A 23,993-nucleotide genomic window follows, 5' to 3' on the forward strand; every position below is an offset into this window, starting at 1 on the left:
GTGAGAGTTTGTAAACAGATGTTTAAATAAAGTTTAACAAGCTAAACAACAGCTGAAACTTTTCAAGGTCAGAATTCTTTCAGTGTTCATTGTTCAGGAGGTTTTTTAGTGGGAGCCGAATTATCCACAGAGGTCTCCTCCTCTCCAAAACACACAGACAAGGTGATAAAAACTGGTAAAAAGCACATAAAGGAAAAGGAAGGAAAAAAAAGGAGTTTCTCCAGTGCTGTTTGGCATGTTGGAGACCGGTGGCTCTCCCAGCACTTCCTTATGTGTGTTTTCTTTAATAACTTAAGATCCAGATGTGGTGGAGGTTTTTCACAGGGAGGCTGAATTATCTGCAGAGGTCTCTTAATCATCAACACAAATGGAACCGCTGATTTAAACCAGTGGAAACACCAAATAAAGCAGTTTCATGTTAAAATCTGTGTTTTTTCAGATGCTTCTCGGTTCAGATGGGCTTTTAACTATGGTGACCCACTCCCTATGTAGACAGGGTACCCACACATTTTTTATACACAGAATTTCAAAAATTTTGCATGACTTTGCAACCAGAGAGGAGCACAACGACAGCGACCCCCATTTTTATATTTTATGTTTTTTTGTATGGGTCCACCAGGACCCATTCAAAAAACATATAAATTCTTATTCTTATCCAATGTTTTTCAAACATATCTAAATCAAATTATATCCAAACATAATGTCAGTTAGAGGGCTAGAAGGCAACGTACTATGATATGGTAAAATATGATAAAATAAGTAGATAACAAATAAAAGGTTGCATCAAGTATGAGCCTGCATCTTTGTGCGAGTGAGGTTAATAAAAAAACTTTATGTTAGCAGGAGAAATGAAGTATAAGCCATGCACTCATAAAAAAAATAAACAAATAAGACAGCAAAAGCATGAAAATGCACAGCTGACTTGGACTCAATCACCCAGAAGTCATTTCTGCTCAGGTTCTGTTGACGGACATGCAGTATGACTTTCACTTCTAGCCTGTTGGCATGCTGCTGGTGGCATATGCAACCATTATGAAAATCTACAGATGACTGGATACTCTACCACACAGGTCAGTTGATAAAGATAATTACACCATTTCAATGGCCGATTGGTTAACATAATTACACCATTTCAAAGTCCATTTCCTACCTTCGTCGCAGCTGCCGGGCTTCGCCACATCAATTCTCCTCTTCTGCATGCAGGAGGACGTGCGGAGTTCACACTCGTTGTCGTAGGTGATGCCATCACTTCCACACACTGGGGAGAGGGCCTCGCCCGAACACTGTGGGCACTCACACTTATTCTGGACACACCGGGCACCCCAGGCACAAACAGTGTTGCCGCATGTTTCTGAATTACACAAACACACACACACACACACACACACACAAACATACACAGCAAGGGGATGGGTCAGAGCGTGATCGGTGGATGCAAAAAAAGAGGAAACATTTGTGGAGTTGTTTTAATGGATTTCAAACACACCAGACCTTAAATGCATCTCTGGATTAGGCACTTAGCTGAAATTTCTCTGCTCTTGTCCTAATTGCCATGCATGCCACTTCCTCTTGTAATATATCCCTCTAAAACTGACATATACACGTTCCCTTAGTTATTCTCCATCTGTCCACGCGTATTAAAATATGAACTGCCTGCCTGTATGAGGTTCCTGTACAGTAGGGCTCAGCTGGTATTTTCTAAACTCACATTTGATTTAAAATTAAAAACAAACTCTACCTCATTGTATTTTACCCATGAATATCATGCATTTTCCTTAGTCTAAACTCCACCATCACCCAAGATTGATGCTTCTGCCAACAACACTTCATGTTCTTCCTTCGCTGTTCAAAACGTCTGACACACGCTGTAGAGATGTATGCATTACTTACTGCACTCTCCCTGGCTGACCACTCGGAGGTCCATCTGTTGTTTGCAGGCGCGCACGTGCAGCTCACACTCGCTGTTGTAGGTGCTGCCATCGCTGCCGCACACAGGCTGGTGGGACTCCACACACTCCGATGCACACACACACTGCCCGCTCTGGGCGTCGCAGATTGCCCCGAAAGAGCAGTTGGCACAAGCTTCATCTAGATGGAGATAAGGAACAAGGCTCAGCTTGTGTGTTTATGTGTGTGTTTTCCCTGAATTTGGAAAATACTACCTCCTTTTTACAATTTTAATATTTTGGTGTGTTGCAGACTCAAAACGGATTACACTATTTGTATGACATTAATCTGCAAACACATTGCAGTGCATTTTAAACTGATCTTACTTTTCAATGATCCCTTAAATCGATGTGAGCTGCAAAGGAATCATCCCTCGCTTCGCATTGTTATTCTTTCACAAAAAGGTGCATCACTGTAGGCGCAATATTAATTTTTATGCTTTTGGTGTCAATATTACAGCAAACACTATCAAGGTTTGTTTTTGCAAGGTTTGTTATCGTCAAACATGCCTTTTACATGCTTTCTACTGATGCAGTAGAACAGCATATATTTACTCCTTATTTTTCTGTGTTATACATTTATAGTGTTACAAAAGCCTTTCAACAATTAATTGGTAAAAACATGTTGTCTTTTCTGTATGTGGCTTCTGACAATCTGTGTTGCTGACAGCTGGTGTGGTGTTTAATGATGCAGTGCAGCAGCACAGATTCAAAGAGAGCAGGGATGTGAAGTTTCCATAGCGAGTGTAGAATGGCTGTAAAACTTTATTGGAGTCCACCTGAGGCAGACTCAATTGATTTGAAATACTTTCCGTCGGCACACACCTGTCTATTAAAAGGCGTCATGGTTCACATGCATGTGAGAGCTAAAAACCAAGCCGTGAAATTCATAAAAACTCGCCACAGATAGAATTCTACTGAGGCACAGATCTGAGGAGGAGGATAAGAATAAATAAATAAATAAATAAGAAAAGATGCCAAAGTGCTGAAAGCTCCCAGTGGGCTCAGACATCTGGAACCACCCAAAACTCCTCTTTCTGGAGCTGAAACTAAATAACTGAACACAAAGAGCTTCAAAGATCCTTGTGCAAAAATAGGACGGCCATCTCTGCAGCACTCCATCAATCAGGACATTATGGGAGAGTCCAAACTGAAGCTACTCCTGAAAAAGCCACGTGACAGCCTGGCTGCCAAATAACACTTTAAGGACTCCGAAAGCATGACAGAAAAGATTCTCTGGTCTGATGAGACAAGACTCAAACTCTTTGGCCCCGATGCCAATGCTGTATATCTAATGACAGCCAGGTACTGCTCATCACCATCCCTATGGGGAAGCACGGTGCCAGCACTATCTTCTGGGCATGCTTGTGAGCAGCAGGTACTGAAAAACTGGTCAGAACTGAGTGAGAAAAGTCACACTTTTTTTCTGGTTGTAATTCTCACTTTTTAAGGTTGTTCGTATCTGCTTATAAATATGCTGTTTTCCCATCACACTTCAAAACTGAATACGGCAGATGATGTGTGTATTTTTGCCAAAAGATGGTGCTGAGATACCCAAAAGGCTGAGAGAGCTTTTAAGAGTTCCCTTATTAGTTGGATGATTCACTTGGATCATCTCTTGAGGAGTCAACTGCTTCTGGAGTCAAGGTTTCATTCCCTGACGGAACAGCAAGGCAGGATCAGACATGTTCAGGGTACTGACTGGTGTCACATAGGGACAGAAAACAGATGAGAAGGCAAACGCGAGTCCTCGTACATAGATTGGGCTAGCAGTGGATGCGCTTCTCCCTCTGACACCAATTACACCTGGAGGATTGCATTAGCACAGCTCGCTATCACATTCAATTAGGGGCCGGCTAACAACCCCTGCTGTTTTAGCACTAATTGAGAGAGGCGAGACTGGCCGCTGGAACCTTCCACATTATTAATCTGTTTATTAGTCTTTCATTTGCTTCATCTCTCCATATAGAGCTGGCATCCACTCCCCTGAAAGCCTTGAGTGTGAACTGGATATTGATATGCACTTTACATATATTACTCTGCCTGTGGGAGTAATATATTGTGTACTAGTAGAATGAAGAATTTCTTTGAAGCTATGTTTAAAAATTACATGAGCAGAGCAAGAAGGAGCAATTTTTCCTGAAACCAATGTATAATTTTAGTCTGGGGCTGTTATTCATGGTTTGGGCTAGTCCCCTTAATTACAATTAAGAAGAGTAGCCAACTTCCTCTTTCAACACAACAATGCCTCTGTGCAGAAAGCCAGGACCATAAAAGAATGGTTTTTCTGAGTTTGCTGTGGAAGTACTGGGCTGGCCTGCACAGAGCCATCAAACACTTTTGGGATTAATTGGAACAGGAAGAGTGAGCCACGCCAGGCCTCAGCATCAGTGGCAGACTTTACTAATGCTGTTGTTTGCAGGGTGGGAGCAAAATCAGTGCAGCCAGGTTCGAAAACCCTGTGGAAGGCTTTCCTACAGGGGTGTGGGTTGTGCATATTTATGCCCATGGTTTTAGAATGAGGTAAAAGCAAAACTTTAAACCAGCTAGCTCTTGGGCTGTTGCTCAAACTACAGATTGTACTTCCTCATTTTTGTATGCCTGCTGCCCACAGACTGTAAATAAAGATGGATGACGTGCCCCCACTTGTCCCCGCTACGCTGATATGAGGTTAAAATATCCCGGATACGAGCATTGCCATCGTGCGAGGGTGATGTCATTGGGAGCCCTGCATCTGCGAAGTAGCAATATCTGCGGTGGGGAAGTTCTCACTCAAACAACCGTCCGACCGATAGTGAGCAGCTCCATTGAATGTGGGCACACGGATTGGCTGTCACAGCTGTTAATCATGGCAGAAAAGCCCCCTTCTGTATAATTTAATAACTCAAAAACTAACCTATCATGAAAACAAACATTTAAACAAACATCAGGGTGATGAGACCTACCTTCAGTGACAGAAACCATCTTTGGGAAAAAGTTATTTGGAATGTTCTTTGATTTTTTAGCTCAGCCTATGACCATTCACAAACATGGAAGGGCGGGTCTTAGGACCTGTATGGCAGTCAGACACCAGGGGGCGATCAGGATTGAATAACCTCACTTTGGGGGAGCTGTCATGTCGTCCATCTTTATATAGTCTATGCTGCCGCCACATTGGACACAGAGTACAGCAGTGGAACAAAAGTGTGAGAGAGACACGTCTCTATCTCTCTCAAATGCAAACCAAATTCAGATTAAACTGTAAAACTAAAAAGTGTTGATCAAATGTAAACCAAGACTCTGTAACTTTATTGCCTACTTGCTTCGAAATGTCTACAGAGACATATTATGGTGCGCTGTTTGGCTGCTAGAGCATTTGCTCAATGCATTCTGGTAACTATAGATTTTTTACCTCTTGAGCAAAAGCGAATGTCACAGTCCTTTTTCTCTGATTTCTCTGGTCATCTGGTCATATACCGCCAATTTCAATAGCAGTTGCATCTTTCTACTGAATAGAAAGTCCATATTGTTGAAAATGCCATGGTTCCAGCAGTAAAATACTTTGTCAATAACTCACATATGAGTGGAATGTTGTGGTTTCTCCATGCTTTATGTATACTGTAATCTGATAATACTACTCTAACAATCTATGACTCAGACTAAATCATAATCTACTGTCAGTAATGAGATGTTGCTCCATCTATCTGGACATTGCAAGTGGGTTTGGAGGTTTTGATGGTAAAATATGAAGAGGCTTTATAAAAGATATGGATTTTCTGTGACAAAAATAAACATAAAATATAAAAATGGGGGTCGCTGTCGTTGTGCTCCTCTCTGGTTGCAGCAGCTATAAATCAGGAAGTGGCGGTAGTGAATGTTGTCCTTTATCAGGCCCTGTGTCCTGATAGGAGCCCCGCTTCTTTATCAGCTCCTGCCCCTCGCACCTGGCTCTCCACACTGCCTGATCCTCCAGACAACACGCATCGCAAATAGACAGAAAAGGAGGGGAGCTCGAGTTCAAAGCCAAGAGCTGAGTGAGAATTGTCGCCATTACTGCTAATGTTAAGACGTCCACTTTCTGTCATCTCAGATTCAGTCATCTCCGAGTCTGTCATCACTAATTCTGAGTTTCACTGAAAAACTTTTTTTTCTCCTGAAGGCAGAATACTTTACAGCCATAAAAAATCAGACTTGAAGGTAAAAAGTCTGTCAGGCTAGGCATTACGACAGGTTCTAATGTGCTAACATTAGAACCTGGGATCTCTCATCTTATTCAAATTTACTTTCATGTCCACCAATGCAAGAATATCTCCAGCCAGGAAAATATGCAGTATAACACAGCGTGTCCAAGATCAAAGTGAGACATTTAAAGATCTTCTTATGCCAGTCCTAATAAAATCTGTATCCAAAGCAACCTGACTCAGTCTGACTGAAAGTCCGCACCAAATATTGGGCAAGCTTTTCGCCAGCACTGGTTCCCAGATTAGAAGAGTTGGCACAATATTTGCGTGCCATTCATTGCCATGCAGGGATGAGTTTGGCAAAAAGGCCTACTGAACTTAGGCTGTTGTTTGTTCAAGCCATTTTTGTATCTTGGAAATCTTTATTTCTAAGCCATCTGAAGCTGTAAAACAATATTTAATTTACGCAACACATATTGAGGTGGTGACTTTACATTTTTAATTTCAAAATGTTTACAAAATGTTGATGGTTCAGAATCAGTTTTCATCATGTTGGCAGCTTTCCTTAGCCATTTTTTTTCAATTTGAGTGCCATGCAATTTTGTTTACCCCAGAGGAAAGGAAAAATGTAAAATAAGAGCTCTTCTTTATCCAGTCTATTTCTTCGAGACACAACTGAGCTCAATAATACATCAATATGAGATTTTGACTTAAATTCAGCTCCTGAGAAATAGCCTTCCTCTTGTCTCACCCCGATCCTAATTCAGCATCTTGAAATGCTCTTTTTCCTCTCTCACTGCAGTGATTTTTATTCGACTGAAATAATCAGCCTTTGAGATAACAGTGGCTACGGTTACATGCACACCTATATTCTCTTATTATTCAGAATATGACAATATGAATGAATTTGATGTGGGTCATGTAAACAGCACATTCAGTTTTAACATTCTGAATTAAGCCGTTTTCCGAATTTAGCATTTTCTGATTGAGACGTGAAATATTCCAGTTATTTAGGTTAGGTCCATTATTTGAGGTTTTAGGAGCATTATTCTGGCATGTGTAAAGCTAATTTGGAATATTCATCTCTACTGGGGTATTTTCTGCAGTTGGCGACACATGTCCTCTTATCTGTTTACAGTTGGCTCAGTGCATTGTCATAGATACATTGTATACAAACCAATTCGCCAACAGTTCGAAACACTTTTATATCAACACGTTTTTGGATACACGCAAATATCGCAGCTCTAACCTTTTTTAAGAAGCTGAAGGAAGGAAAAAGAGAGTCCAACATATCCACCACCGGTAGGAAACTATTAAACATTCCTATTTCGCTGCAAAGAAGGAAAATGACAAGCAGCAACAGCTGTGTTACGTCTTTATATTTCGATGTGATAAACAACATGTTAAGGCATGTTAATCTGAGCATCCACGGCTGCATGCAAAGGGTATCGTTAGTAGAATACTTATTTAATTTGTCATGCAAACAGGAATATTGTGTGTTTTAGAATAAGGTCAAGAACTGGGATATTGTGTGCATGTAAACATACTCAGTAGATCCGAACAAATACTTCAACAATTGTCCACTATGTGTATTTTATCAGTTCTCACAGTTGAGAAACCTCTGAGAAGCCTACAAGCACAGCAAAAGAACTGCCATATTATTCTTTTGGTCCTCCTACTATGGGGGTGGGGGTGGGGGGGTTTAGGAGAAACACATCAGAAGTTAGTAATCCCTGAATAAGAAGCTGATTTATTTCACAGAGACAAAGAGCGGAAATTTTCCTCTGGGACACAATGCTGTAGGTCACTCTTTGATGTATTTTCTGTAATTAAAAGAAAAGATAACACAAATATGCTATATATCAGTGGTTCCCAACTGGTCCTTTCACAGGGTCCAGATTTCTCCTTAGTCACCAGTCCAAGGTCCACACATAAGATAAATTACCACATATTCAGTTTGACATGTTCACAAGTCCTTTGCAGACAGTTCAGAATGGACCCATAACTCACTTTTGGACCGCGACCCACTAGTTAGGAACCAATGCTTTATGTTAATGTGGAGTTGACTCACACAATATAGATTTTTCTCTTGTTTCCATATTCCTGTCATCTCACTCTAACTATCAAACCAAACTTTCTCATTTTGCAGAGGACCTCTTAGAATTTACTCAAGGTCCCCTTGAAGTCTCCTGGACCTAAAGTTTGGTACTGCTGATGTTTGTTCTTACACTGTGACAGCCTCTCTTGTTATGTTTGGTTGCAGTGTTTGTGCTTTTGGAAATGCGAGTGAGAAACAGGGGCAGGTTGGTATATAAAGTGGCCTTGAAAGCATGAAGGATTGAGTCATTGTGGAGGGAAAAAACACCAAAGACCCTCCAGCTTGGCACCGTTTTGTTGATATCCTCACCGGGAAAAACCTGAATTGCGGCTGAGGGGGTTTGGGCGGAGTATTACCTCAGGATTAAGCAGAAAGAAGTAGGCTGGTTTATGTTTTGAAGGCTTGTGAACATGCCTGGGTGATAACAACTCCCCTGTCGATGCCTGCCTGGCCAGTATGCTATTAACTCTGCCCCCCACCTCCTCGGCTCCTCCTCATCTTATTTACCTCCGTCTCTCTCCTTCCATGCATTTATAACCTTCCCCTCCCTCTTTCCTCTGCCTTCTTTTCACCGCCTCTCCTCGACCACTCACATGCTGCTGGTGTGACCTATATTTCTTACTCAACTGTGTATATCATTTCAAACACCTGTGGGAGAAAAAAGGGGGAATTTGTTTCCTTTTCTCAAATAATTCTGGCGCCTCTGCTCTCATCTGTTTGGGTAAAGCCGTATGAATGGCCCTTTTTCCGAGGCGACTGATATCCGGCTGGGGGGTCTATTAACTGAGCGCACCACTCCCAGCCCACCTTACAAGGTCGCCCGCCACTCAAATGCAGTGCGAGGTAAAATCTCAGAATAATAACAAATGTCACTCATATCGCTATCGGGTTGCACCTGAGCCATATAGATAACTGCTATTTTTCTAGCCCGCAGGGAAGGAAATGAAATTATGGCTGGGCCCATGAGAGGTTTGTAGTAAGCCATGCACACTAACACACACAGTGAAGCACACATGCCCAGTTATTTTCGATCGTGGCACCTATCACCTCTCAAACTATTGCTGCCCTCACCTGCCTCCCTTAAGCTGCTTTACTTTAGAGTCTGGAAGCCATAAATCTGACAGGCTGCACATTATAGCACATTTGGATGGAAATAACAAAATAGAGCTGGTAAACAAACAAAAGTTGATGGCTTTTTTGGAAATCACACCATAAAAATATCTACTTAATGTTGCAGAATAGAAAATGTGGCATATAGTTCATGTTTTGATGAAAAAAAAGGAAAGAATACAAGGTCCAGTGTGTAGGATTTAGTGTAATCTGGCAGTGAGGCTGCAGATTTGAAACGTATCCCATGTGCCAAGTATGTAGGAGAACGATGGTGGCTGACGTGACAACTCGAATGGCCCTTTCTAGAGCCAGTGTTGGGTTTTCTGTTTCAGGCTACTGTAGAAACAACATGATGGACTCCATGGAAGAAGGCCTGCTCTGTATGTGGCAGGGTTTGACATTAAAGATGGTCCAATGGCCCATGGCCACAAAAAGTTGCCCTGTGGCCACCAATTATCCCCTGTAGGCAGGCTGCTGAAGCCACCAGCAGCCTGTTTTCCAGTCGCTAAGCATGCATGTCTCACTTAGATAACCTGTCTAAATAAAGTTTAAATAATCAAAAAATGTAATTCTGCGAGCCTTCGCAATGCAAAGTTTAAGTTTAACAAACATCTCGATTTATTTTTGCCTTTTAGTTCCACATAAGCTGAAACAGTCAACATTATTCCTGACTTGCAAGGCCTCTAGATTAATGGTGTACTGTTGTTGAGGTGACAATAAAAAATGTGTTTGGGACAAGTATAGATCTTTCCCAGGATGCCTCCGGGACGAAAGGGATTCTTTTATGTATGTATAGCCTAATTATTGTTCAGCAAACAACAAACTGAATCGAGCGATGACGAAAAAGTCTCAGACTTCATGCTGTTTTTCTTGGGGAGGGGTAATTAACTGCTAAGGCTGTGACACAACAACATAATATCCGAAAACTAGCAGCAACGAAAGCCCACTGCTGTGTCGCTGTGTCTCCGCCAGAAAGTTGCACAGGAACACACAAAACTGACAACCAACAAGCACATATGTTCCGCATCAGCGTGAGAGGACATACCTCTCCATACCAGCAGATGGTGGTCATCTGTAATCGTCATACAGCATAGGATACCTGAGGACCGCTGTGATGCGAGTTAGCCAGTTAGCACCTTAACAACACAACCAAAAACTGAAAGAACGCAACATATTCGAGGGGCGACGAGGGCCAAATGAAGAACACTGCTGAGGTACTTTTACTATGATAACAAATGGTGCACAGAGCTGCTATTGATTGAAAAATGGGTTGGGTAAAACAACTTAATCTAAAACATTAAGGAACAGCAGTTCATTCAGATAAGATCCGAATTATTTTAGAATTCATCTTGCATCTTTTAGTGCGGCTTTTTTTCTATCGGGCAACCAAAAAAAATATGAATATTTATTTCCTCAGCATTTTAATTGTTTTTTTCATTATGCAACTGACAACTATAGATGATAATAACACAGTGACGAAACGACAGACTGTGTACTGAGAGACTGTGAGACAATATGTTTACAAAGATTATTTTCATTCTGTTTATGGCTTTTCATTCACTGAAGTGTCACAGTTACAGAGGGCTGAGTTAAGTTGCATTAAAGTGTCTTTCTGTAGGCTTTTGGACTTTTGAAAGTTTACATTTGTGCAATTACAAAAGGTACTTTGGTCACCAAATTTGAGAACTTGGTGGCTCATGGGGCCAGTGCTGAAAATGATTAGTGTCTACGCCATTTCTACTAATTTATCCCCCTAAATCCTAAACACTGGGCCTTTAAAGTGATAAATCTAGACGTTAAGGCTTTCCTGAATATCAGTTTTTGGGATTCATAGTTTCAGTGAGTAATATGAGCCGTTAATAGAAGCTTCCATGAAAACTGATTTTTTAACATAATTTTTTTTTAACATTAATTTATTGCTTGACTGACCTGTCACGGGTCAAACTGTTGTAGTCACAAAGCTAGGCCTATCCCTAAGTCTAAATGTCAGCTGCAATAAATATATAATACCAATTATCAGCTCAAAATTGGAAACAAACAAAATAAAGCTAATCTCTTTTAAGCTCTTCTGCAACAAAAGGATTGGAGTTACTCAACAACCTGCACATCACAGAAACATCTAACTTTATTCACCACTTTCTTCTGTTGCTCATACCTTCAACTTTTAATTCCAATACTTCCAACAGCACCTGAAGGCAGCATATGTTCTTCTCCTCTCTCTCCTTTTCTGCTCCATAAACATGTATAGTATATTACTGGGGGGAATAGCCTGTGATAATTAGGTGAGATAATAGCTTAAGTCAGTCAGTTGTTATGGTGCTGAATGAGGCCCAGTAAAGCTGTGCAAACAGCCCAGAAATAACCCACATTATCATCGCCATCATTCCTCGGCTGGCTCGCGCCTGGCAAGCCAATGCCTCAGCATTTTTATGGCACCATTGCGCTGACGCAGGCCTGTTTCCTCTGGGAGCCAAGAACCATCCATAGTGCTGGATTACAGACAGGGCCCTCCACTCCGCCAGCTCGCTCAGCCTCTCGCTCTGCCTCTCGCTTTTTAAAATAAAGACTATTCATTACCGCGGAGGGACCCCGGGCCGACAGACCTGCCGTCTACCTGCGGTGCGGTGCACCAAATTGAGTCAGCCTGCCTGCCCACCGACCAAACACTGCTCTCGCTCCATTTCCTGTTGGCATACATTCTTGCGTTGGATTTCAATTTAGAGAAGTCTGGGAGGGGAAGATGACAGATGCAATACACAGGCAGGCAGAAAGGGAGCGTAGGAGCACTCCAACAACTAACCCTGTCATCTTCCCAACGTAGACAGAAACTCAAACCGCTTTTCATTTTACAAAACAATCAGACGAGCTCGCACAAACAAACTCGACCCGTAAACTGCGCATTTTAGGGCAAAGCAGTAGAGCACAATTTCATAGCAGCAAAGTGAGACTAATTCAGCTGTATTGATCATTCAGCTAACTGCACAGCTCATCCACAAATACAGCACCGCAGAGGCCAACTCACTTTCATTGTTATAGTCTTCAAAATATGCAGAAAAAAAAATCCATTGTAGTAAAACTGAGTGAATGAGGTAAGTGAGAGAGTTGGGCCAAGGGGCTAATAACTGCTGTGCTTTTGCCCAGTGTGTGCAAAAAGCAAATGGCTTGATGGTTGACAAGGAATAATACTCAATCACCAATTAGAGTCCATGGGAAAATTGGCCTTCCAAGATGGCATTAAGCCATCAAGAGTAATCACTAAGTGGGTTTACCAAGCTGTAAAAATCTGGCCGTATGGCTGTGTGCCTGCATGCTGGATCTGAAGATATTTTTACCACTTGAAGCTTCACTGTCACTGGTGTACTAATGACTAGCTGATGCTGCGACACTGCAAGACAAAGCCAAGTGACTCATGTAGCCAATTACGGACAAGTATGCTCCGGATTCTCTTTCATCATGAGTAAAGAGCGTCTTCACTTAAAGGTCAAAATAGGCAAATTGGAGTCTTGATGTGGGGCTGAAGAGGAGCATGAGGGAAGAGATGGAGAGTAATGGACGAGGGGTAAGGAAATTCCTCAAGAGACCTGGAGATATATTAAGCATTGTTTTGACTTTGCTGGATAAAAATGGGGCGCCTCCAGGGGTCACCATGACTATAACACATATGTATTAACTGTTAATGCCTGTGGATTATAATTTTGCCTCTGGGTAATGTAGTGCTATTAATTAATTTGAGCTTAACTGTATTCCACAAGGGGTGATCTTTCCCTACCTGTGAGCTATAATTCACATATTTCAAAGTGATTTTATGGCTGCACAGTAAATTACTGTAATGTTGTGCAGTTACTCACCGCAGGGTCCTTTGTGTTGGATGTGGATGTTCTTCTGCAGGGCACAACCCATCGCTCGCATCTCGCAGGGGCTGCCGTAGCTGTGGCCGTCAGATCCGCACACCGGGTCGGACGTTTGTGGGCAGGCCTCGGGGCACTCGCACACTGGCTCGCTGTTCTTGACCACACACACCGCCCCATGTTCGCACACTTTATCCAGGCAGGGGCTCGGTATGCTGAGATCTGAGGGGCCGACCACCCAAGAGACAGAGAGCAAAGTTAGAGAAGGTAGGGGATACTGAACTGGGATGGGATGTGGGAAGAATATAAAACAGAGGTTGGAGAAAAGTCTAGGGCTGCAGAGGGCATAGGTGACAGGGAGGTAAGTTAGAGCACAGGTACATGGGGAACTGCAGGTTTTGTGTTAGAAAAGGTTTCGAAAGGAAAGGAGATATGATGAAGTATGCAATACAGCCTGATTCCTGTGACCCCCCCAGCTTCCTATGTCATTTCCTCGCCTTTGTGCCTATCCTGATGTATCCTGAATCTTTGAAGAGCTCCCACCGAATCCGGTGGCATGAGGACAGCGGATAAAAACATGGCCCTGTAGCACAATAGAGATGAAACAGCCCACGAACAATGGTTGTGCAGCCTTTTTTTTTCTCCAGGCGCGTAAACGCCTGGATTAATTGACGTTCCCAATGTGCCCCTTCAAAGGCTGCCATTTGCATCTCAGTGAGAGCCACCGCTTCAGCCAAAGCTGGTTGAACTGACATGGAGGAGCGAGAAAAAGAGTGTGAGAGGGAGAGAAAATGTAGAGGACGGTGAAAAAAAGAAACAGGCGAAGAGAAGAAAGAGCCCTCTGCTTAATAATTCAAAAAAGGCAAGCTCCTGGGCAGAGGCAGATATGAAATGTGAACATCACAGAAAGGTGTCTGCTTCAGTCTCTCCCTCTCACACACTAGCTCCAGCATGACTTCATTAAAATAAGGACTGTATTTTTGCACCTATGATTCCCGACAGCGGGCGGATGGGTGTAGGCTGAGCTGATATAACCTGACTTGATCAGGAGAGAGGAAACCCGTAAAAACTGGTATGAGCAATCTTTTGATCACAGCCTCCCATCATGACTCAATCAATTCTTCACAGCTGTATGTGTCAATGAAAATAATACATGTCATTGTGTATACTGAGACAGGGAGCTAGTGTGTGTGTGTGTGTGTCAGTTTTGAGGGCTTGGCTTAGTGGTTAAAAGTGTGAATAGTAGAATGGTACACACTTCGGTGTCAAGAGTAAGACGATAGCGCAGCTCCGGAGCGATTTTCATTTGGAAAGCTTCACGCATGAGGGGCGGATCACTCAGCTAAATGTGGTGTGTCTGCAGATTAGTAGAAAAAGCAGACGGAGGCATCAAATAATTTTTGATGAGAGGCGCTCAAAGAGGTGCATTTTACATCCAATGTCAGGCAAACTTCCTCCTAGTCTACCTTTTATTTGAGCTTTTGTTAGAGGGGTGGGGGTGCTGTCATGGAAACTGGCCCCTGTAATGACACCACCCATGGCTCCATCATTATTGTGACCATTATGGGATTAGATGGCATCGCAGGGGGGCGACTTTTCGTGCTAGGAGCCCCGTGATTCATTTATCAGCTTGGAATCGTTCGGTAGTGCCTCTAATGCCAGGGTAAACTATCAACCGGCAACTCAGATGGAGGCAATTAGCTTGTTTCACTCTGACTGCGGCAATGGGAGGGGTGCTGTATGGGCAATAAGGATCAATGGCACCTGAATATCTTAGGGCAAGTTCTTAATAAATTATGATGGCAACTGAGGCAATAGGGATGGGAACTTACACGATTTTACTGACACCAGTGCCATTATTGATTCTGCTTATTGGTATGATTCTCTGTTGATTCCCTCATTGATTCCTAAACAAATTTACACAGGTTTTCAGCATCAACTGTTGTATCTCTGACTCTGAATACAGCGTTTGTTTTCATTCAAGTTTTCTTACTCAAAGACAAAGTCTGCTAAGCCTGCCTACATAGCTCTACTGTGATGACTTAAAATATAGAGGCTCATGCACACCTTCAGTAACTTGTAGACAGGTGCATAGAAGGAAAATGTCCACATTGTTCTATTTTTTTGCAACAAACCTTAGACCTTCAACAAGTGAAGCTATTTCTATTTAACCAAGTATACTTTCCCTCTTGCTGATCAGTTGGGAAGCAGAGGCCCTTGTGCATAAAATGATAAATAATTGAAATAAAGAATAACTGAAGCCCATGTTACTGGCAAAATGTTCAGCATATTGCCTATATTTCCACCCTTACTTAAGATCAATTTACAGATTTTACAGTGTTTACAACTGAATTAGAAGCTATCTCTAGTGGTAGCTGACAACATTTTTGCAGGTCTGTGAATGCAGCACAGGCAGAACACATCACTTTTTTTTCCTAAACAGCTGTCTGAGTTGTTTGAGTCACAGGGTGGATATTCATCCGTTCAGTCAGAGTGGATCAGATCGATGGATAAGAGGAGCAGCTACTGCAGAGGTGATTGAAAGCAAATTTTTAGATTTTTTTCTTCTGCATTGTCTGTGCCCAGAGTACGCTCTACGCTCAGAGTGTGGTGTAATGAATACCTGATTGACATGCATATATTGTAATAAGGCTCCTAATGATCCAAAAACAAAAAAACAATACTACGTGGCATGTGTTTTAACCGTGGCAGGCTGCCACAAATAAAACTCTGCATTACAAGCAGCACTGATGTTATCTATCTTCATTTAATGAAGCCACACTTCTGACTGCATCTTCTTTTATGCCATGAAGTTTCAAACAGTATAGATGCATGAGTTTGAAATTATTGTTTTGCTATGCTCAACTGTCAGATAAACATGCCAGCATGGTGTATCTATGAAAAGGGGCCTACCTGGCCAATGCCCAGGGACCCAAGGGCTAAGGGGGCCCCATGCCAGAGCTTCTGCGTGTCGCTGTTATTGCAGTCAAAAGGCTTAGGCTTAGTCATCATGTAAATAACAGAGCCCCAAAAGTCCTTATAAAATGGAAATCTGAAGTCGTATCCTAAACACCTATTTTGAAGATGTCGCAAGAAAGAAATCATCGTGATACATATTTAGAGTTTTTCTATCTCGACAGTTTATCTATAGGACTTAAGATGAGTACTTTATGCAATATGGTCCCTTCAGCTATGTCAGGAGAAACAACAGCAAGTTGCACTTGCCCACGGGACAATGGAGGGCCTTTTATGTCTGTGCACAAGTCCCCATTGTATAATAATAGCCATATGCATGCCGGCATCAATAACAGGAATTGATAAACTCTGAGTCATAATATTCCTGTGGAATATGGAACCATCTCTCAACTGAAACCAGTTCTCAATTCCAATCCCTATGAGGTGGATATTAAAAGCCAAAGTAAAGTAGATTGTGCAGGTTGCCCACTACCTCCCACTGTTTTTTCACTAAGTTGTGGCTGTGATAAAAGAAATCTTTCCAGATCTCGAGCAAGGACACAGACAGACTGTCCCATTTCAGGAAGTGAATGTTTCAGATTAGAAGGCAGAAAACAGCTACTGATTTCTGTGTTTTGATGCCAAGCTGCTGTTTCAAAAGAGCTTGGAGGTGCCACATAAATATGTAAGCCATTCAGTGCTGCTTAATTTGGTACGCCTTCAAAAACAATTGATTCCCCGTGATCTCTTTTCAACTCTTTGCGTGTGTCCGCGAGCGCGTGCGTGACAGTCGTAAGCTTGTGATCCAGGCTTAACTGTACAACCTTGGCCTCCATAAAAGTTCACCAGCCCACTTCCCAAGGACGGGCTCCTAAAACACAACTGCAGCCTCCGATAACGCCTTAGTCTCCCATTCTCTTTGTTTCACACACATAAAAAAGATGAAAGAAAATTCCCCTCCAAAACTAATTTTTTATCATCCTCTACCTCTGGGGGGCAAAAAATCTGCCTGATTTATTAACTGGAGAGGGTGCGAGGAAAAAAAAGACAAAACTCCCCAAGTGTAAAAATCTTATGACACAGTTAGAAAGCTGTCTTTTCCTCTCTCTTGGATGCAGGCAGAAGCTTTGAAATGGCAGCCTGTCACAACTAAGGCTTGTGGGATGGTGTTCACAAGCCTATTCCAGCTCTGTCTCTCTCCCTGGTCTCCTCCCAGACACTTAAATACATCTTCTTCATGCATATATCAGTGTTTCTGTCAGCCAGGTCCACAATAAATCAACGTCGCTTGGTTTAAGCTATTTCTATGTGAAAATTAGCTTGACAGTTGACTGGGAACATCTGTAATGCCAAACACATGGGCTCAGTAGCCAAGGCATTGTTTTAGTGGCTGAGCAGGTGCAATGAGGGGTCTGCTGTGGCTGTTGGGGGAAAGTCAGGAGAAAGAGTAAAAAAAAGAAAATATGAATAATTCTTTCTAATCATGGATTCTGCTCTGCTAGTGTGCACTCAGCTATGTTTCTGTACCTTTCTTGTTTCTGGACATTACATTCTGGGTGTCACCTCAGTGTATCCTCTCCTGCCAACTGTTGTGTAACTCTTCTGTTTTAATTAGTGTGGTATTTTAATGGCATGGCCCCGCTTCAGGGCTCGGAGGGGATTACTTCAGGTTAGGCCGTGCTGTGTCAAGTCACCCAAGCCGAGGCGCCGGCTGGCCATGTTGAAAAAATTTGAGGGAACCTGTTCATCTGATGTCCTCATACCAGATGAGCTATCATTACTGCCCACTTAGTGGTGTTATCTGACTGGTAAAGTAGCAAGGACACGGTGTAACTTCTTAACAACCCCTCTTTAGGTCGCTGTGATGGCACAGCGCGCTCCGTCAGGACGCTGGCTGTGATTGTGTGGTTGCCGCAGTGAGCAGGCGTACAGTGTTAACCCCCCGTAACATGTCGGCAAAATGCTGGGAGATTATTTTGGCGAGAGCTTCCTCCCATCTCCGCTCAGCTCATACATATGTTAATTGGACTTTTCCCCCCTCGGGTCTGTGTGCAATTCCAAATCGCTCCCCATATTATGCAGGGCAGTGAATCAGTGTAATCCAGGTGATGTTCGTGGTAGCCAACTGGCAGGGAGAATCACCTACTACTGCAAACCATTACAACACAGGACTCCAATGGGGCAAGGCCAATCTGCAGCAAGCCCCGCCCTCCATGTTTCTTCACCTGCAGGGCTTTGATCCGACTCCCTTTGCCTCCCTCGCATTAAAAACATTTATGTATCATATTAGTCGAGGGAGAGGGAGGTGCAGAGAAAAGGCTATATTAGCATACAGCAAAAGGCATACCCGCGGGCTGTGTCTGTCTACCACTGAACACTTATCACAGGCGGGGGGTGAATCGAAGCCTCTTTGTGCATTTACAACTAAGAACATGCTGCTCTTCAAAATGGAGACAAGCAAAAACAGCGTGGGGAAAGAAGAAAGGCAAGCTGGGATCCTGATCTTGTGACATGTATCTATCAGAGGTGACACGACATCTAAACACCGTCTAATCCAAACAAGTGGTTTTGTCATTGGGTTGCCAGAGGAAGTTTCAAAAATGATTTCTCAGACTGCAAAAGAAAACATATGTGGAAACGGAGCGCTCGACATTTATTGCATCTCCAATCAAGTCATGAGCTGCAGCGTGAGGAAGGGATAAGAAGAAACAGGAAATGAAATGAAAAATGTAGAAATTGCGGTTGATCACAGCCCCGTCGGCGTGCGCCCACAATGCCTCCAGTCACTTCTGGCACCCTGTTGACCCAGATTTCTCTGCAATTTCTTCACGATGACAGCCCGCGGGCCGCAGTAAGTGGACCGGCGGTCCCTGGCTGCTGTCAATCTGGCTCCCACGGCACTTCCTCTAATTAACTTGATTAGGAAAAACAGCGCTGGTGATCTCAGGCTGACTTAAATACCCCAGCTCCACGACTGTTTGTGAGTCCAATCACTGCAGCCGGCAGAGATGCTAATCAAATAAACATGCAAATGATAAAATATTCGGCACAGAGTCTTGACACCTAAGGTGACTGATTTTCCTTTCCCGCTTTGCAGAGCTCTTTGTCAATGACAATGTGTCTGCCGCTGAGTGATTTTGTGTTAACCTCCGGAGGCGACAGGCAACACATTTCAAGCAACTCGCTTGCACTTCCATGAGTTTTTCTACACTCGCAATCATGCACTACACACACACTCGGCTGCGTGCACATGAAATGACAAAAGAGCTGTGAATAAAGAATTTCTGTCCGCAAAACTAGCTCCTTCATTTGTTCACCCCCATTTTGCCTGACAATGTGTTCCTCTCAACTGTGTGTTTCAGTGGTTTTTACAGAATTATCCTCGTCCCCACTCTCAAAAGCCGCGCTTTGCTTGTATTTCTTTTTTTATGAACAGCCTAACTACCAATTTAGAAACTCTCTTCTTTCTATTCTACTACTACTAGACTGAGGCCAGTACATCAACAGACTCCAGAGAGTTGTGGTGAGCCACCTCACACCCCTGCTTCCACTGATTCAAAGTACTACTGAGTAGGCTCTGAAATAGCTCCACTTAAAGGGGCTGCTGGAATAAAAACCATCTGGGCAGGAAGTAAACAGGGATAAACTCGGGCCAAGACAAAAAAAAAAGTTTTAATTAAACACTTTTATTATAAAAGTAGTCTCAGCTATTGAAAAATACATTTTTAAAAGATTTTTTTTTATTTTGAAAGACTTTTGTATCCCTTACTGAAAGACTATGTGAAGCCTTCAGAAAAAACTTTTACAATAGCCCTTTTTCTAAAGCCATCCCAAGGATTTTTTCTCCCTTTATTATCTATGAAAATTTTCCATTTATACAACACAAGAAAACAAAAATGTAGAAATAGACTATTATAACTGCCAGCTCACAGAAAAAGTGCACATATACCTTTTAGTCCGTACGATGCCTGAAATGTTCTCATGTGGATTGAAAGGCAGAAATAGAGACCATGGAACCAAGACCAGGTTAGCACAAAAATGGCACAAGACAAAGGTTAGAAATCTGAGTACTAAGGTACAATACAGACTGATACAGTCAATTATCAGATTGAAAATATATGCGATAAAGGGTCCCAAGATCTTAGAGCTTTGTCATTGGAGTACACCAAATTCTTTAAAGGTATAAACAAGGAGCCATGTCATTCATCCAATTTTCAAAGCAAGAAGGGGAAAGTGATTTCCACTTTTTAGGAAAAAACCCATTATGCTATGACAAAATACCAAACATAAGAGTCTATTGTAATGCATGGGAAGGAGTCAGAAGACCCTTTCCCACTGGACAAAAAACACACTAACACCTGCTAATACATGGGTTTTGTATGTCATGAAAAAGGTTACAATGGGCATTCACACCCAGGTCAAATGACTCTGCAGTAGTCACAGGTATTTATCAGCTCCTGCTCAGATTGGCAGTGATGGAAATGCATTCCCTGGGCGAAAGCGCTATTTTTAACCAGCAAGATGCAATCACGTACAAATCCAAAATATCAGTCCCCGCCCAAGCAGTGCTCAAACTTCATTCCACATTAGTCAGCGCAAGATTGAGACTGAACAAGTAAGAGATGAAAAAAAGAAGGAACCATCATAACATTTATACTGGCCTCCGTGCTGCTTTCTTCTGTTTAAAAACCTGTTTTACGACTTTTGTGATTGTCCGATACGTAGAATGTGACACACCAGTCTAAAAAATATGGTCGTCAAGCAACCCACCATTGCAGAGAGACTGCTGTACAAATGAAAAATGCAATCCAAGTAGCTCTTGAGCTTGGGGCAAGACCAGATCTGGGGTTCCATCACCAGTCTATCCAAAAGATGCTTCTAAACTAATCTAATCGGGTTAAAACTTAGGTTGAACATTAAAAAAACTGACCAATCAGTTGCATGGGACTCAAAAAAGCACAGAAGAAAGAAGAACAGCCTTTAAAAACATCAGGGTGCCAACCTACCTTCACTGCTTCATCGTCTAAATATAACTACAACAATATCCAACGCTGCACACGCTCTTCCTTGTTTTGTGTTTTGATACCCTGCTGTGCTGACATCATATGGGGAGGGAAAGAAAATGACCTTGTTGCTTCAGCATAAATAAATTCTATTCTCACTGTGAAACGTCCAGTTGAGACAATCTGTATGGATTTAAAGTCGGTTATAAATTAACCGCAATAAACATCTCTTGCATATTAATAAGACTCTGCCTGATAGTAGCTTCTTTAGCAATCAAAAGTTGAAAGCTGCTTTAATCAATGCGTATTGGAGAACAGCAACATGGTATTTTAAAAGCTCTATAGTTAAGTGGCTGACAGAAATTCCAATGCAGTCATCATGATGGCAAACATGATCAGAATAAAGTCCAGAGAAAATACAACGGATGATTTTCATAACAGTGGCTGTGCGAACAGCTGTGTGATCTCATCATGTTCTCAGGTGATGACAAACACCTTTCATCTTTCTCAGAATCCAAGGCTGCGGACCAATTCACCTTCCTTCCCAGCAGCCCGCTCTGATTCACTTCCAGCAAATCCCTCACAGTCAGGCTTATGTGTTCTCGGACGTCTCAAAGATTTGCAGTCCGGACGCAAGTTAATCAGCTAAACGCCACTGTCTTCTCCATCTCTAAATTGATGTGCTTTAGATATCAATCAAATTATTCTGGGGAGGACAGCAGTCAGGGCGTTAAAGACTTGCGTTCTTTGCATGTCCGTTCTTTGTGGAGGCAAGCGCCGACATGGGAGGGGGTGACATTAGGCGCCGTCACCCACATGAAACGAGATTTATGGCGGTGCCAGAACTGGAGCATTTCATTCGTTTGACAGCTGGCAGGGGCGATCGATCACCCCGCCCCGACACACCACTCAGCCAATGAAACCAAGATGGAGATCGTTATTTATCAAATAATGATAATCTAATAGATCAAACTCTTCCTTTTCAGATGTATGGAACTTTGTCTGAAGCCTACAATCTGCGCCTGAGTGGACGGCGAGCACACAGCGGTCATTGTGCGGGAATCTTTTGACACTGCCAGTCACTGTAAGAGAACAAGCACAGTAGAGCACAATGGGAGTGTGTGTGTGTGTCTTATACTGTATATAGTGTGTGTTCCTCTCCCGTGATCAGTGCGGGCTATTGATCGATCTCAAACAAGGCAGTCTTTTTGGAACAAAAAAAAAGCACACACTGTATGCATCCATCCCTTGGGGGTCTTGGAGGGTTTGTATATCTTAAAGGGACAGCTCTGAATTTTGGAGGTAAGGCTGTATGGAGTAGTCATCCATAGACAGTATATCACAAACACTAAATGTCTGTCTTTAACCTTAATGTCAGACATGATTTTCAACTTGAAAATGAAGCTGTTATATTGCTCTCTTCAAAGCCAGACTCCTTTTAAAAAAAACAGTGATTTAGCTCTTAACACGGGAGCTGCTGGTCTGCCACTGCATTGAACAGTCAGTAAGTTAGTTTCAGTGGAGTCTGGTAGCTTTGACCAAAGTACTGATGAGAGACTGAGAGCGTTACTGCAACAGCCTCCTTGTTGAAACGGGCTGTCAGAAAGGTAAAGTGGAGAAAATATTCTCAATTTAGCATTCACTTAAACTGGCATCCAATTTTTTTAGCTGGGACTTTTCAGCCTGTTCTTATTCCGAAGTCATCAAATAACTTCGCTTTTGCATTACTTTCAGTGTAAGATCCCGACACCAAAAGCCACCTTTGCATTTGCATGATACACTGCTGGATGGCATCAGCTGAGAAAATGTCTGGACAGAAGTGTAAGTGGTGTTATACGCCGCTGGATGGCACCTGCCATTGCAGCATCACATGCAGACAGGAGGCTGAATGGAACTTGTCGCATCCGTATAATATGCCGCTGAGCGGCGTCAGGTTGAATTTCTGCCGGTGAAGATGTAATATAAGGAGCATGAAGGTTCCTACAGGGAGGGGCGGTGGATGGGTCCAACAACCCCTGGAATTTTAATGCGGGAGTCCAGTGTTTGCTTCCCGTCTGAGTTTGATAGGTTGTTTTTTTTTTACACCTTACTATGTGGCTCTTTTGCCTAAACCTAACCATCTGTGCCAGCGTGTGTGTTTATTGATGTCCTGGCGTTGGTTATCATGTGCTTTTGTTGCCTAAACACAACCACGTGCAGAGTAATCCCATCATGTGCTTGTGTTGACATCATGGCATTGGCATCCTGGAACGTGAATAGCAGACGCAGAAGGATACCTAGAACGTAATATGCAGACGCTGATGCTAACTTCAAAGCAGCAATGTGTGACGACTAAGGATGAGAACCTGTTTGACTTTTTTAAGGTGATGTTTTGCTGCGGACCCCCATCTACAGCAGTGCATTGCTTTGCTTGCATGTTGGACTCCAGCCTGTTTTCCAAAACTGGGGGCATTCCAAATGACATGTACTATATGTAATATACTGTGTATGGATAAGTACCCCTTTCAACCCAACTTCAAAAAATCTGAACTATTCCTTTAAGTCTTTGGGACAGTGCTATTACTAGGAGGGATTTCTATGTAATCTGGACTCAGCCGTACTAAATCACTGGGAATAACATTGAAAGGACATAAGGGAAGGAGAGGGAAGACAGAAAGGAAGAAAGTAAGTTCTAAGATGTGCATGGACACACACACACACACACACACACACACACACACACACACACACAAACACACACACAAACACACACACACACACCCATTGCATGCATATCATCTGTCTGACTAAACCAACAGTCTCTGTGGGCACCTACGCTTGCCTCTTTTGATGTTTAATTAAAACTGAATCGAGAGGGGGGCGGGTGTTCGTGG

At 42.7% G+C, this 23,993-nt stretch overlaps 1 protein-coding gene across 17 annotated transcripts in view; it reads right to left on the reverse strand.

The window, feature by feature from the left end:
* Positions 1–23,993, reverse strand: part of agrn (agrin) — a 355,349-nt gene that overhangs the window by 87,926 nt on the left and 243,430 nt on the right. For all 17 annotated transcript variants that reach the window (XM_088082543.1, XM_088082551.1, XM_088082544.1 and 14 more), the window contains 3 exons: positions 13,163–13,384; positions 1,891–2,088; positions 1,151–1,351 (listed from right to left, as the gene is read on the reverse strand). In XM_088082543.1, coding sequence (XP_087938669.1) covers positions 1,151–1,351; positions 1,891–2,088; positions 13,163–13,384 — 621 coding nt within the window. The remainder of the gene's footprint in view (positions 1–1,150; positions 1,352–1,890; positions 2,089–13,162; positions 13,385–23,993) is intronic.

The sequence above is a fragment of the Plectropomus leopardus genome, chromosome 9 (genome assembly GCF_026936395.1).
Source record: "Plectropomus leopardus strain MGB_pleo_1.0 chromosome 9, ASM2693639v1, whole genome shotgun sequence".
Classification (NCBI taxonomy): Eukaryota; Metazoa; Chordata; class Actinopteri; order Perciformes; family Serranidae; genus Plectropomus; species Plectropomus leopardus.